This window comes from Arachis hypogaea, chromosome 15 (genome assembly GCF_003086295.3).
Source record: "Arachis hypogaea cultivar Tifrunner chromosome 15, arahy.Tifrunner.gnm2.J5K5, whole genome shotgun sequence".
Lineage (NCBI taxonomy): Eukaryota > Viridiplantae > Streptophyta > Magnoliopsida > Fabales > Fabaceae > Arachis > Arachis hypogaea.
The window spans coordinates 30,678,414-30,692,550 of record NC_092050.1 but is presented as its reverse complement, the minus strand read 5'-3'; the positions used below and the strand labels follow the sequence as shown (position 1 = coordinate 30,692,550).

Here is a 14,137-nt window from a genome sequence, read left to right as displayed (position 1 = left end):
TGGTACAGTATTATTGTGCAAAAAATAATAATAATAATTTTAATTTTTTTTGGATGGAGGATTGTTATGTCTGACAATTTTTTTTAGGACTAAAATGTCCGTTTTTAAAATTCTTAGGGACTGATCTGAGTAATTACTCTGCCGAAAAATGAACTGGGGACTGATTTGTCTACCGGAGTAAAACCTTGGGGATTGATATATGTATTAAATTTTTTTCAGGACTAAAATGTCCGCTTTTAAAATCTTTGGAGACTGGTTTAGGTAATTACTCTATAGATTATTACTCACTCCTCACGTACCTATGTTCGCATATTCAGAAAATTCTAATGCATACATGATATTAAGATCCAAGCTACGCATAAAAGGTGAAACATCAATGGGTTGACTGATTATGGATAAAACCACTAAATTGTCACGACTACCTCACCTTTTCCATCACCATCCTCATCCTCCTCCTCGTCACCGGCTTCGTAGGTAGCTTCGAACTGACTTTGTAGGTAGCTTCAAAGTCTTCTTTGCTATCACTGTTCATTTCTTCGTACACTTCAACTCTATTATTTTGCATGTTTGAGTCATGTTGAATCCCATCCGCAGCTATATGTTCAAACTCAACATACAACTCAATCTTTAGATGTTGTACCTGAGTCTGCTGGTGAATATGAAACATATGATGAATACTTGTTTCGTCAATGATCAGCATAATATCAAACTATATTAGGCGCCAAATACGATAACAAGATTCCTATAGAGAATATTGTTTATCCTCTTTAAAATATCACTTTCTATATTTTGACGAAGACCATACTGTAGTTCTGCGAATGTCATAGTGCATGGAACCACAAATGAAAATGAATTTTCACACATAAAGCTTATCACCTCATTTGTATTTTTTATAATCTCACAATTGTGGTACACTATTCTATTTGTAGTACTCTCCATTGCACCAACAATACAGTAAAACACATCTCTTGCAATGAAGTAAAATGATAACGAGCTTCAATTTTTAGGTAGAGCACCCACCACGCAAGTCACATGTTGGAATCGCATCGAATCAAAAGTTGATATGTGTCCAATATGCACCCTACGTGTTGGCCTCGATCTTAACACATGTCGATCACGCATCCTACGTGTTAACTCAGCATGTCCCTTGTGTGTTGGGACTGCTCCACCTGCAACATCCACCCACGTGCAATTATACCAAATAGGTTTATTTCCAGAAAAACATCCAAAATATTTCTATATAAAAGAAATGAGCCGATATTTTAATATTTTATTGATATTAAAATATAAATTATTTTTAATTGTTTTAATATTTTTTAATTATATAAAATATTTAAATATTTTTTAGTTTAATAAATAATAATATATATTATTTCTAAACTCATTTTAAGAATAAGGAAAGACACGCTGATACGTGATAGTATTTAGGTATATTCAAACGTATTCGAAGAAATTTTTTTATTTTTTATTAAGATACAATTGGTCACTAAAAATATGCGTGTCTAACGAATGTTAATGAATATCATGTTCAAAATGTGTTCGATACAACAAAAGATTTATTTTTCATAATAAATTTTAGATATTTAAATTTTTATATTCATAAATTTAAAATTAATTATTTGACCTTTTTAATAATTAGGCAATAATATTTAGACCTATATATCACGGCCTTGGACACACTCCAACGCTACCGTGCCAGCACTCGGACTTACTCAACCTCTTGAGTTAAGAACAAGTCAGCCTAACCCTCAATACTTAGCAAGAAAGCTAAGAATACAAAAGAACATAAGAGAATGGAAGCTTTGGTGAAAAGAACACTTTATTACTCAAGTGTTTGTTACAAATGACTCACACATGACTCACACTAATTCTCTCCTCCTATTTATAGTCATCCACCTCCTTAATGGATGGTTAAGATTAAATCTAATCAATGGTCCAGATTAATTATCTAGAACCTTCATTACAAATATCTATCATACTACAACTTTCTAAATACTTCTAGATTTTTCCATACCTCTTCATACTCCTGTATACATCCACACTCTTCTAGAATACTCTATGACCTTCCAGAGTCTTCTAGAACCTTTTAGAGTATTCCTGGACCTTCTAGGACATTCTAGAATGTTCTGGAACCATCTAGAGCATTCTCAAATATTGCAGAAAATTATACAAACACTGTTAAATCTAACCTTCTAAAATTTACCGTGACATTCTCCCCCACCTAATGCGCAAACGTCCACGTTGTGTTCTGTTCATGATAGCGCTCTAGGTGTTCTTGAAATTGCCACAAATCTTCACGAGCTTCCCAACTAGCTTCAGTTATCGGGAGCCCTTTCCACTTGATCAAGTATTGGATACTTGGTGGTACCCCTCTTCGTCGCATGACGCGATTAGCTAAGATCTCTTCGATTTCTTTATTAGAGGATCTAATCACCATAGGCAGAGCATGAATCGATTCACCTCTACTTGGTTTATTTTGGTCTTCATGATATGGTTTAAGCATACTCACATGGAAGACCGGATGGATCTTCATAGAGGGAGAGAGTTGTACTTTGTAAGCAACCTCCCCAACACATCCAATGATCTCAAATGGCCCTTCGTATTTGCGGATTAAGCCCTTATGAACCTTGCGAAAGGCTTTGAATTGTTGTGGAAGAAGTTTAATCATTACCTTATCTCCCACTTGATAGCTTGCATGCCTCCTCTTCTTATCTGCCCATTTCTTCATCTTCTTTGCTGCTTTGTCGAGGTAAGAACGAGTGACATCTGCTTGTTCTTCCCATGACTTGATCATATGATAAGCTCCAGGGCCATTCCCTGAGTAGGAGGAAGAAAGAGAGTGAGGCGTAAGCGGCTGTTGTCCAATCACAATCTCGAACGGACTCTTCCCAGTAAAGTCACTCCTTTGTAGATTGTATGAGAACTGAGTAATGTCTAGGAGTTTTGTCCAATCCTTCTGATTAGCGCTTACGAAATGCCTCAAGTAACACTCAAGTAAGGCATTCACTCTCTCAGTCTTCCCATCGATTTGAGGATGGAAGCTTGTTGAGAAATGAAGCTCCGACCCAAGGAGTTTGAACAGCTCTGTCCATAGTCGTCCTGTGAAGCGTGGATCTCGATCACTAATGATACTCTTAGGCAATCCCCAGTACTTCACCATATTCTTGAAGAATAGTCGTGCTGCTTTCTCTGCAGTGCAGTCAGTAGGGACAGGTATAAAAGTAGCATACTTCGAAAATTGATCCACTACCATGAGAATAGATCCAAACCCCTCAGACTTTGGTAAGGCAGAGATGAAATCTAGAGAGATACTTTCCCACGGTCACTCTGATGGAGGCAGAGGTTCCAACAACCCACTTGGTGTTTTATTTTCAATCTTATCTTGTTGGCACACAAGACAAGTCTTCACATAGCTCTCCACTTCATCTCTCATTTGAGGCCAATAATAAGAAGATTCAATGAGTGCTAAGGTCCTTCGCTAACCTTGATGACCAGCCCACTTGGTGTCGTGACATTCTCTCACTAATTTTCTTCTTAGATTTTTTCATTTAGGGACGTATAGTCTTCTCCCTTTAGTGTAGAGAAGGTCGTTTTCTAGCCAAAATCTTTTGGTCTTACCTTCTCTAGCCACCTCCACCAACTTCTTGGCTAATGGATCGTGGTGCAACCCTTCCTTGATAGTATGCACAATATCTCCTTCAACCATAGAAATGGCCACCAACTCAGCCTTGCGACTCAGCGCATCTGCTACCACATTAGTCTTGTCTGACTTGTATTCAAATTTGAAATCAAACTCAGCTAAGAAATCTTGCCACTTAGCTTGTTTGGGGCTTAACTTCTTCTGAGTTTGGAAGTAGCTTGTAGCCACATTGTCTGTCTTGACGATGAAGTGTGAACCAAGCAAGTAGTGATGCCAAGTTCTCAGACAATGCATCACCGCGGTCATCTCCTTCTCTTGGATAGTGTATCGCCTCTCTGTATCATTCGACTTGCGACTCTCAAAGGCAATAGGATGTCCTTCTTGCATCAGAACCCCTCCAATAGCGTAGTCAAAAGCATCAGTGTGGACTTCAAACACTTTTAACTAGTCGGGTAGTGCTAGTACTGGTCCTTCTATGATAGCAGCCTTCAACTCATCAAAAGCCTTTTGACACTCCTTTGACCATTCCCAAGAGTGATTTTTCTTGAGAAGATCAGTTAATGGTGCAGTCTTGGCGGAGTATCCCTTGATAAATCTCCGATAGTAATTAGCCAACCCAAGGAATGACCTCAATTCAGATACCTTATTTGGCGGCTCCCATTCTTTGATAGCCTTCACCTTTCCTTGATCCATGCAGAGGATTCCATCTTTAATTATGTGTCCCAAGAAGTGGACTTCATCCCTTGCAAAGGAACACTTGTTAAGTGCTCAATAGTCGATGCATAGTCTCAGCAAACCATCATGCTTCTTTTGGAACAAGACTGGTGCGCCAAAAGATGCCTTCGATGGACGGATGAATCCAGCATCTAGCAAATCCTTGAGTTGCTTCTTCAACTCCTCAAGTTCTGGAGGTGCAGTAAGGTGTTGAGGCAGGCGGCTTTGCTCTGACTCCAATTCAATCTTGTGGTCCACCTTCCTCCTAGGTGGTAGTTATTTTGGCAACTCGGGAGGCATCACATCTTTATTTTCTTCAAGGAATTTCTTGATTTCAGGAGGAACGTCTTCTCTTTCAGATGTTGACTCCTCTTGTAATAGAGCCAAGTATGTAATCTCTCCTTTCTTAAACCCTTTCTTGAGTTGCATAGCAGAGAGCATCAGTGGTCCTCCAGCTTTAGAGACTGTAGAGACCATGCATGGAGACCCTTTCTCCATGACGCATACTATGTCATAGTATGGCATAGGTATTATATTTGCCTTCCTTTACAAATCAAGTCCGATGACTATTTTGATATCGTCCATGGGTGCTACTGAGAAATCTACAAGACCCTTACAAGAATCAAGAGTCATCTCAACCCCTTTTGCTACTCCCTTAAGAGGTTCACCCTTGGTATTCACAGATTTGAACCAGCCATTCTTTTTGGTGATCTTCAACCCAAGCCTCTTTGCTTCATCAGACGTGATGAAGTTGTGTGTAGCACCAGTGTCAATCATACCCATGACGGGTTTTTCATTTATAAAGCCCTTGACATACATCAAGCCTTTCTTTTCTGCGGTGCTTGCCTCTTTTTCCTTCAGAGCATTCATAAGTTGGATAGATCCAACACACTCATTTACTTGAGTTTGGGCCTCTCGTTCCTCGACGATAGATGCCAGAGTCCCTAACTTGGGACAATCCTTCATTTGATGTGGTCCCTTGCACACGAAGCATCCTCCTTTGGGCACAAAAGCCTTCTTCTTTTCCTCGTACTCTTTTTTTGAAGAGTATTTTCCTTCCTTCTTGGTTGAGAAACTCTTCCCCTTGTCTCCCCAACCTTTAGTAGAACTAGGTTTGGAGGAAGACTTGGGTTTAGAGTCTCCCCTAAGATACTCAATGAGAGATTCGGCCACTACGATAACCTCATCGACATCCTTAACATTCCTTCTTTGTAGTTCTTGCTTTGTCCAAGGTTGGAGTCCATAAATGAAGAAGAACAATGCAACCTCTGATGCTAAGTTTGGGATTTGAAGTGTAAGAGTAGTGAACTCCCTTACGTAGTCACTAATCATACTCTTGTGCTTCGACTCCCTCAACTTCTTCCTTGTTTCATAAACCACATTCTCAGGGAAGAATTGTCTTTTTAACTCCCTTTTAAAATCTTCCCATGTGGCTATGTTGCAAGTACCCTTTTTCATATCTACGCACTTTCTCCTCCACCACAAAGTAGCATTATCAGAAAGGTACAGGGTTGCAGTGCGTACCTTTATTGCTTCTTCAACCATTTCTTGGCCTTCAAAGTACCTCTCCATTTGCCATAGGAAGTTCTCCACCTCTCGAGCGTCCCTTACGCCCTTGAACTCCTTTGGCTTTGGAAGATCAATCTTTGTCGTCTCCCTTATAATGATTGGTCGAGATTTTGCCTCCTCGAACCAAACTCGAACTTCCTCAAATAACTTCAAGGAATTCTCAAGCTTCTCTTCGATTTGAAGCATGCTTTCTTTGAAAGCATCTAGTTCTCCTGACACGTGAGTCTCGAGGGTCTCCTTATCATGTTCTATCCTTTGGAAGCGCTCATCCATAGGATAGCATTTGTTTTTGGAGACACGACACAAAGACATGGACAAAACATGTTTAAAAAATGTTTGGAAGCAAAGACATGGACAATGAACACATTGTCTCCGAGACAGTTTTTTATACTTTTGTGTCTACCTTTTTACGAAGGACAATGATGGACACGGGATTTGGAAGAATGGACACGGACTTTTTTATAAATTTTGTTTTTCTTTTTGTCCATAGATATTTTTTATTATTCCACTATTACCCCTTCTTGTTTTTCCTATTGCGTTGTTCTCAGGTATTTTCTTCTTCCTGCTCTTTCTCTATCTTTGTGTTCTCCTTTTTGTAGAATTTGTTATTGAACTGGATAATTCCTTCCTTCTTATCGTTCTTACTTTAATACCATTTTAACCTTGTATTATATTATTTAATTTGTAATAAAAATAATAACAAAAATAATTAATCTTAAAACTTTTGAAAAATAAATATTATCAAAAGTAAAATTGATCTTTTAAAATGCTAAAAAATAATTTATAAGTTGTAATTGATTTTATATAATTTAAAGAAAAATCAATTTTTTGAAAAGAAAAATCAGTTTTTAGATAAAAAAGAATTGGTTTTCTAAATAAAAATAGATTTTTATGTGCAAAAACTAATTTTTTTTTTCATGTAAAAATGGATTATTTTTTAGAATTGATTTTTTATTTAAAATTAATTTGACTTATTAACCTAAACAAAATTTTTTATTAATTAAACTCAGATTTATTTTTTTGTTAATCTTAACCATATGTATTCCTACATATTAATAATAAATTTAAAAATAAAATAATTATATTTATAAATTTTATTTTAATATAAATACTATTATATATTTTTTTATTAAAATTTTTTGCCTTTTCAAACATTTTTTTAAGTTCTGTCTGTACTCCTACGTGCTCTCATTCTCTATTAAATTAGTTTGTATTTGATGTAGAAAATTTAGAATCACATGGCTATTTTAGTCATTTTATATAATATTTTAGTCTTATCTATGTGTATTCAAACATAATATTGGATATTACATTAGTGTCTTGTACATCGTATCCAAACACAATACACAAAGGATAATTTTTAATATCTCCGTCCTATTGTCTCTATCTCAGTGTCATGTTCTGTCTCTAAAAATAAACATAGTCTAGAAGATAGAACATTTTCCAACATAGAAACTCTCTCTTCTAAAAAGTTAGAGTCCTTACCTTTAGGCTCACTTGAAGAACAGGCCTTCCAGCCTCTCCATTGAGAAGGAATAGCATCATTTCCCCTTTGAGACTCAACATGCTCCATGGTTACATTAGAAGTAATATTCACAAACCACTTGTGCTCCCTCTCGAATCTTGCTCTGATGCCAAATTGTCACGACTTTGGACACACTCCAACACTATCGTGCCGGCACTCGGACTTACTCAACCTCTTGAGTTAAGACGAAGTCAACCTAACCCTCAATACTTAGCAAGAAAGCTAAGAACACAAGAGAATGGAAGCTTTGGTGGAAAGAGCACTTTATTGCTCAAGTGTTTGTTACAAAATGACTCACACATGACTCACACTAACTCTCTCCTCCTATTTATAGCCATCCACCTCCTTAATGGATGATTATGATTAAATCTAAGATAAAAGGATAAATAGGTCCCTGACCTTTTGCCCCGCGGACATTTTCGTCCCTGACCATTGAAAAATACTTTTAAGTCCCTGACCTTCACAAAATTTGGACGAATCAGTCCCTCCGTCCAAATGCCTCCGCCAGGGACTGATCCGTCCAAGTTTTGTGAAGGTCAGGGACTTAGAAGTATTTTTAATGGTCAGGGACGAAAATGTCCGCGGGGCAAAAGGTCAGGGACCTATTTGTCCTTTTCTCTAAATCTAATCAACGGTCCGAATTAATTATCTAAAATATTTATTACAAATATCTATCCTAGTACAACTTTTTAAATACTTCTAGATTTTTTTATACTATTCTTCATACTCCTATATACATCCACCCTCTTCTAAAATACTTTATGACCTTTCAGAGTCTTCTAGAACTTTTTAGAGTATTTCAAGACCTTCTAGAACATTTTAGAACCTTCTAAAATCATCTAAGCATTCTTAAACATTTAAAAAAACTATACAAACTCTAGCTTTCTAAAATTTACCGCGACATATAGTATTTAACCAAACAAATACTAGTTAAACAAATTAATTATTTTAGTATATAGTTATTACTTATTACTTATTGGAGATATTAGATTAGAGATCATCGAAAAGCAAATACTACAATATTAAACATTTATTAACACACTAATTAATTTAGTTCATGTGGCAGTAACATGACGAGACACAAAACAAATCACTCTCGGACACGATTATTCCCCTCCAAAAATTTCTCCTTTTATATTTTTTCACCTCTGTTTCCTTCTTCTTCTTGATCTTCCACCTTTCTCTCTAAACCTCCAAACTTTTCTCTTTTGTTCTCTTCTTCACTTCAAAACCCCTCAACCCCATTTCCACATTCCACTCTTACTCCAAAAACTCTCCACACCAAAACAAAAATTAAACCAATTTTCTTTTTATATTTTCTTTGTTCTTCGGTAACAAGAGAATCTAATCATGGCTCTGTCACGCATAGCATCATCAACTCATGCATCCAACCTCCTTAAACCCCTCTCCGCCGCCTTATCCATCCGCCGCGTTATCTCCTCCGACTCCACCGATCCCCTCACCATCGAAACCTCTCTTCCATTCATCTCCCATAAATGCGACGCGCCCCCACGCGCCGTCGACACCTCCGCCTCGGAGCTCTTCTCCTTCTTCCGGGACATGGCCACCATGCGCCGCATGGAGATCGCCGCCGACTCACTCTACAAGGCCAAGCTCATCCGCGGCTTCTGCCACCTTTACGACGGTCAGGAGGCTGTGGCCATCGGCATGGAGGCCGCCATCACCAAGAAGGACGCCATCATCACCGCCTACCGCGACCACTGCATCTTTATTGGCCGCGGAGGCACGCTCCTCGAGGTCTTCGGCGAGCTCATGGGCCGCATCTGCGGCGGCTCCAAGGGCAAGGGCGGCTCCATGCACTTCTACCGCAAGCAGACCAATTTTTTCGGTGGCCACGGCATCGTCGGAGCTCAGGTGCATTTTAGTTAACTAAGAGTTAGTTACAGTTAGTTCAAATTTGTTATGATCCAGTTAAGAATTCGTTGAGTTAGTTGAGGAATTAAGTAAGTAGTTAGTCGTACTTGTTAGCAAGTTTTTCATGCTGGATTAGGCCCACTCAACTTTAATTTGTTACGAAGCATATCCTATGATTGTTATTGGGTCAAGGCCACTGCATATATCGAATAAATCAAATCTTACACTTCAAGTCCTTGACCCTGATGAGAGATGAAGTAGGCCTAACCAAGTCTATTTGTTAGATTTAGTTAAAAGTACAACGGGATGGTCTAATGGTTAGCTTACTAGTCAATTTAAGCAAGTGTCGGTTCAAATCCCGCCTTGTACATGCTACAACCCATTGGCAAACCCTTAAATGAGCTCTGATCGGCGATAGATTAGTTCTTGGCTTGCCGGACTGGCGGATGCCGTAGAAACCAAAGATTTAGTTAAAAGTAGTTAACTTAGTAGATAATTATACTAATTTGTGATCAAACACTTTCCATTCTTCCGTTTGTCTTTAACCTTCTTTTTGGCTCTCAAATTGTGTTCTTTTTTCAACAGATTCCGCTTGGATGTGGGTTGGCGTTTGCTCAGAGGTACTCCAAGGAAGAGAATGTGACATTTACCTTGTATGGTGATGGTGCTGCCAACCAGGGCCAATTGTTTGAGGCACTTAATATGGCAGCGCTTTGGGACCTACCTGCGATCTTGGTCTGCGAGAATAACCATTGTGAGTGTTTGGGGACTTGGGGAGGTTTAAAGTTTTGTGCTTTTTGCAGTGGATTGGACTGGTTGGGTTGATTTGATTCTATTCGACTTTGGTTTTCGCAGATGGGATGGGAACAGCAGAGTGGAGAGCTGCTAAAAACCCTGCTTATTACAAGCGTGGAGATTATGTTCCTGGGTTGAAGGTGAGATTGAGAATTGTTGCTTAGATTTTTAGTTCGGTCTTGTTTCGGTATGTTAGCTTCATGGAAGTGATCAATAATCTTTATTGTTCTGTAACACTTCTGTTGGGTGAATACATGTCAGTGTATGGGATGTAGATTATAGAAAATTACCAAAATTTAGTTAAAGTCGTCAATACAGTGATGTTGCTATGTGCAGTGTGTTCCTGGGCTCTATTCCGTTCCATGATTTTGTATCTAAATTTGTAGCACTATGTTTTGTTTTGTTTTGTTTGAACATATAAGTTCTTTGTTACCATTGTTTAAGTGTATATTTTATTTACTTGTTTACTTGGATGCATATATTAAATTGTGAATATGCATAGTATGATAGTAGTCTCTTTTAATCCAGTGTTTGAAAATTTTCAATATTATAAACTTTTTCTAGGTTGATGGCATGGATGTTCTTGCTGTGAAACAAGCTTGCAAGTTTGCAAAGGAGCATGCTTTGAAAAATGGGCCCCTTGTAAGTATATTTATTTGCTATATTTGATATTTATATCTTAATAATAATTATTAGCAATTCAAAGTTCTAAGTGGATCATCAACAAATGCTTAGTTGACATAACAAATTAAAACTCTCTAGATCTCTGAAAGAACTTATAAGTGGTATCGCATTAACCATGAAAACTTTGTAGCCATCAGACATAGATGTACGTATAGATCTCTGAATTAAAGCTTACTTGTGTATATAAGATAAGATTGGGCTTTCTCAACCCAAGTGCTGCATATAGGATTGCCCTAACTTTAATACTTTCTAGCATTTGTGTAGTTTTGATTAAATTATCAAAGTTTGTTATTTGCTTTACTCTGATTGCTTTCTTGTATTCTTGACTATTTTGTAAAGATTCTTGAAATGGACACCTATAGATACCACGGGCACTCTATGTCTGATCCTGGAAGCACATACCGTACACGTGACGAGATTTCCGGTGTGAGACAGGTTTGTCACACTACCGAGCAAAGCATATAATGTTCTGTTATTTTAATATCATGGAGTTCTTTCTCAAATTTTTCTCTTGGCTAATATGATTATAGGAGCGTGATCCAATTGAGAGAGTAAGGAAGCTATTATTGGCTCATGACATTGCTTCTGAGAAGGAGCTAAAGGTAATCAAACGAAACTAGACTTCTTGCTTTGTTCTTCTGATGTGAAGTGCGATAATTTTAAGGGTTGGTTATGTATAATACTATGACTTCCATATTGATGACATCTTTGCCAAATTTACCATGCCTTTTTTATTTTTTATTTCTTTGAAGATAGTTCATGGATTAAACTTTTCTTTATTTTGAATTTATGATGTAAGGTATCAGACTTGACTTAAAGAATTATGGGTTACGTCATATTTTTCGTGGCTTCCAATTCGTGTTTACCATACTTTGGAGTTAGTAAGTGGATTCGAGTCCTCTCATAGGGTATAGATCTTATTATAGTAACTACCGTTAAATTGAGTTATATTCTGCCTATAACTATTTCTGCTATGTGTAGAAGGTTGCCTATTTTTTGAATTACTAGTTGTATTCATGGTTTTCTTTCCAATTCAATTGGAGTTTAGGAAGATTTGTTGTTGAAACATGCAAGTATATATTTTGTTGTTTTAGGGGTCAGATGAAACATTTTATTTTAAGCACTATGCTTATTCAATTGATCTTCTTTTAGGACATTGAGAAACAAGTCAGAAAAGATGTCGATGATGCCATCGCTAAAGCAAAGGTAAAGAACAAAAAATATATATTTCAATCAGCCATACCTTGTGATCGCCGTACATGGTTAACAAATCTTATTTTTCATGTTCATTTTCTGTAATCAGGAATGCCCAATGCCAGACCCATCTGAACTATTTACCAATGTATATGTTAAGGGTTTAGGAGTTGAGGTATCGATTTATTCCAAATTCATTACTAGTTTCATCAAGTATAAGAAAATGACAAATTAAGTTTTCGTCTTTTACTTTTAAAATTGAGGATGCTATGTTTTATTCAACCCTTGACCAGTAGTGACCTTGTGAATTTGCAGTCATTTGGTGCTGATAGGAAAGAAGTGAGAGCTACTTTGCCGTGATCGATAACATCACTTTTCGAGTTGAGTATGTTACTATCTTAGTACTAGACTACCAATCAAAATAAAAGGATGTTATGTTAACAGGTTACTTCTCTGCCTATTGGTTGAGTTCTCTCCATATGTATTGAATTTTACTCGAGTAGCAATGGGGAAGAAATTCATACTTTTGTGCATGTAATTTTGGATGAACCAACCAATGGCTATATAACATTATGCAACTGATGTTGCTGCAAATTTGAGGAATTAATTGTGCACAACTCCTCCCAACACTTGTCTTTTTCACTAATTGGTGGCAAGTTTTTGCCATTATAATTAATACTTAGTAGGTTGTGTTTATAATCTAAACCGTTGATTTTGATAATGTGGTAAATTTGGTGTGTTTACTTATTGTAAGTCTCACATTGCTGGAGGATCTAGTTATGTTGATAGTCATTACAAGCAAAGTTATTAAACTATCACGTTTAGGTTCCCAAATCGGATTTATAATTGTACTAGTAAACATACTATTATTAAAAGTTGCTATTTTTGAAAGTTAAATATTTGAATTCTGCCTTGTGCATGCAGCAACTCATTAGCCTGTGGCAAACTCTTAAATGTAGCTCGAATCTGCCACGAATTAGTCCTTAACTTGCCGAGTTGGGGGATACCGTGAAAAACCAAAAGAAAAATTTACCGTTCAAGTTCACCTAGCTTCCACTTGCGATTTTTGAGCTGCTGCTTTTATCTTTTCTTTTTTTCCTTTTTCAACAAGTCTCTTATTCTCATGCTTCTTTCTTGGGGTGTGTGTGTGCCCCCCTTGCTTCTTTGTTTTTTATGTCATGGATCCTTATGGTAGGTTCAACCTGGAGCTAACTGTTTTAGGGGCTGGAATTTGGCTAACCCAAAAGAGTGTTGCGAAATGTTTTCTGTTTTGGTCTGCAATTTAGTTTGCACATGAATAATTGAGTATCAGATTGTCTACGAATTAATCAAACTGCTATAAATGATGTAATGGTGAACTGTTAGTATTGAGAATGATGTTTGTACTATTTCTTATGTATATTTATTTTTATGGTATATAAAAGAAAAAAAACTTTTTTTCATTTCTTAATAATCATTTTTAATACCAAAAGTAAAATATGTATAAGAAAAATGTACATGAAGTGCTGCATATTACGTCCTTCCCTTCCAATCATTAATTGCCTTGCATGTTGCTCGAGCATTACAGCACAATAGATAACGCTTCCACCATACAAGTGTTTGTGCCAAGTTTCACAACAATATTAGATTCGAAAAAATGTATTTTTGGCATTTGATTATAATTATATTGCACGAAAGTTTATTAAATTAGGTTAGACCTTTATTCGGACTTAGAGCATCAAACTCTTATCTGGGTTGGAATTTCAGATGAAAAGGTATACGAAAGGAGTGTTTATTTTGAATACTAAAAATATGCTTCACTTTATATTTCGAATTCTTACGAGAATCAGCAAGAATTAAGAGGATTACCGCCAAAACCCAATTACTAAGATAAAATCAAACAATCTTATTAACGTAGGAAACTTCAGTTCCCTCGAGAGTGACTCGCTGATATTTCCCTGGTTTACTTTGCTATCCTGTTCCGAATTCTGTACCTAAAATAAATGCTATGTTTAATTTATTTTATTTCTGTACCCAAAATAAATGCTTCTCAAGAGTCAAGAAAGAGAAGTCAACAATAATTCATGCATAAACAAATCCTAGAATAGAACAGATATATAGGGAGCTGGAACCTTCTTCTACCCATTTATTATAGGTGTTTC

The 14,137-nt window shown here is 36.9% G+C and overlaps 1 protein-coding gene across 1 annotated transcript; it reads left to right on the top strand.

Moving 5' to 3' along the window:
• Positions 1-8,500: 8,500 nt before the first annotated feature.
• On the top strand, positions 8,501-12,701 carry LOC112750108 (pyruvate dehydrogenase E1 component subunit alpha-1, mitochondrial). Its single transcript, XM_025798663.3, has 9 exons — positions 8,501-9,323; positions 9,909-10,077; positions 10,179-10,258; positions 10,683-10,760; positions 11,142-11,237; positions 11,333-11,404; positions 11,955-12,008; positions 12,106-12,171; positions 12,312-12,701. The coding sequence occupies exons 1-9, from the start codon at positions 8,799-8,801 to the stop codon at positions 12,354-12,356; spliced, it is 1,185 nt and encodes a 394-aa protein (XP_025654448.1). The 5' UTR covers positions 8,501-8,798; the 3' UTR covers positions 12,357-12,701.
• Positions 12,702-14,137: the final 1,436 nt, after the last annotated feature.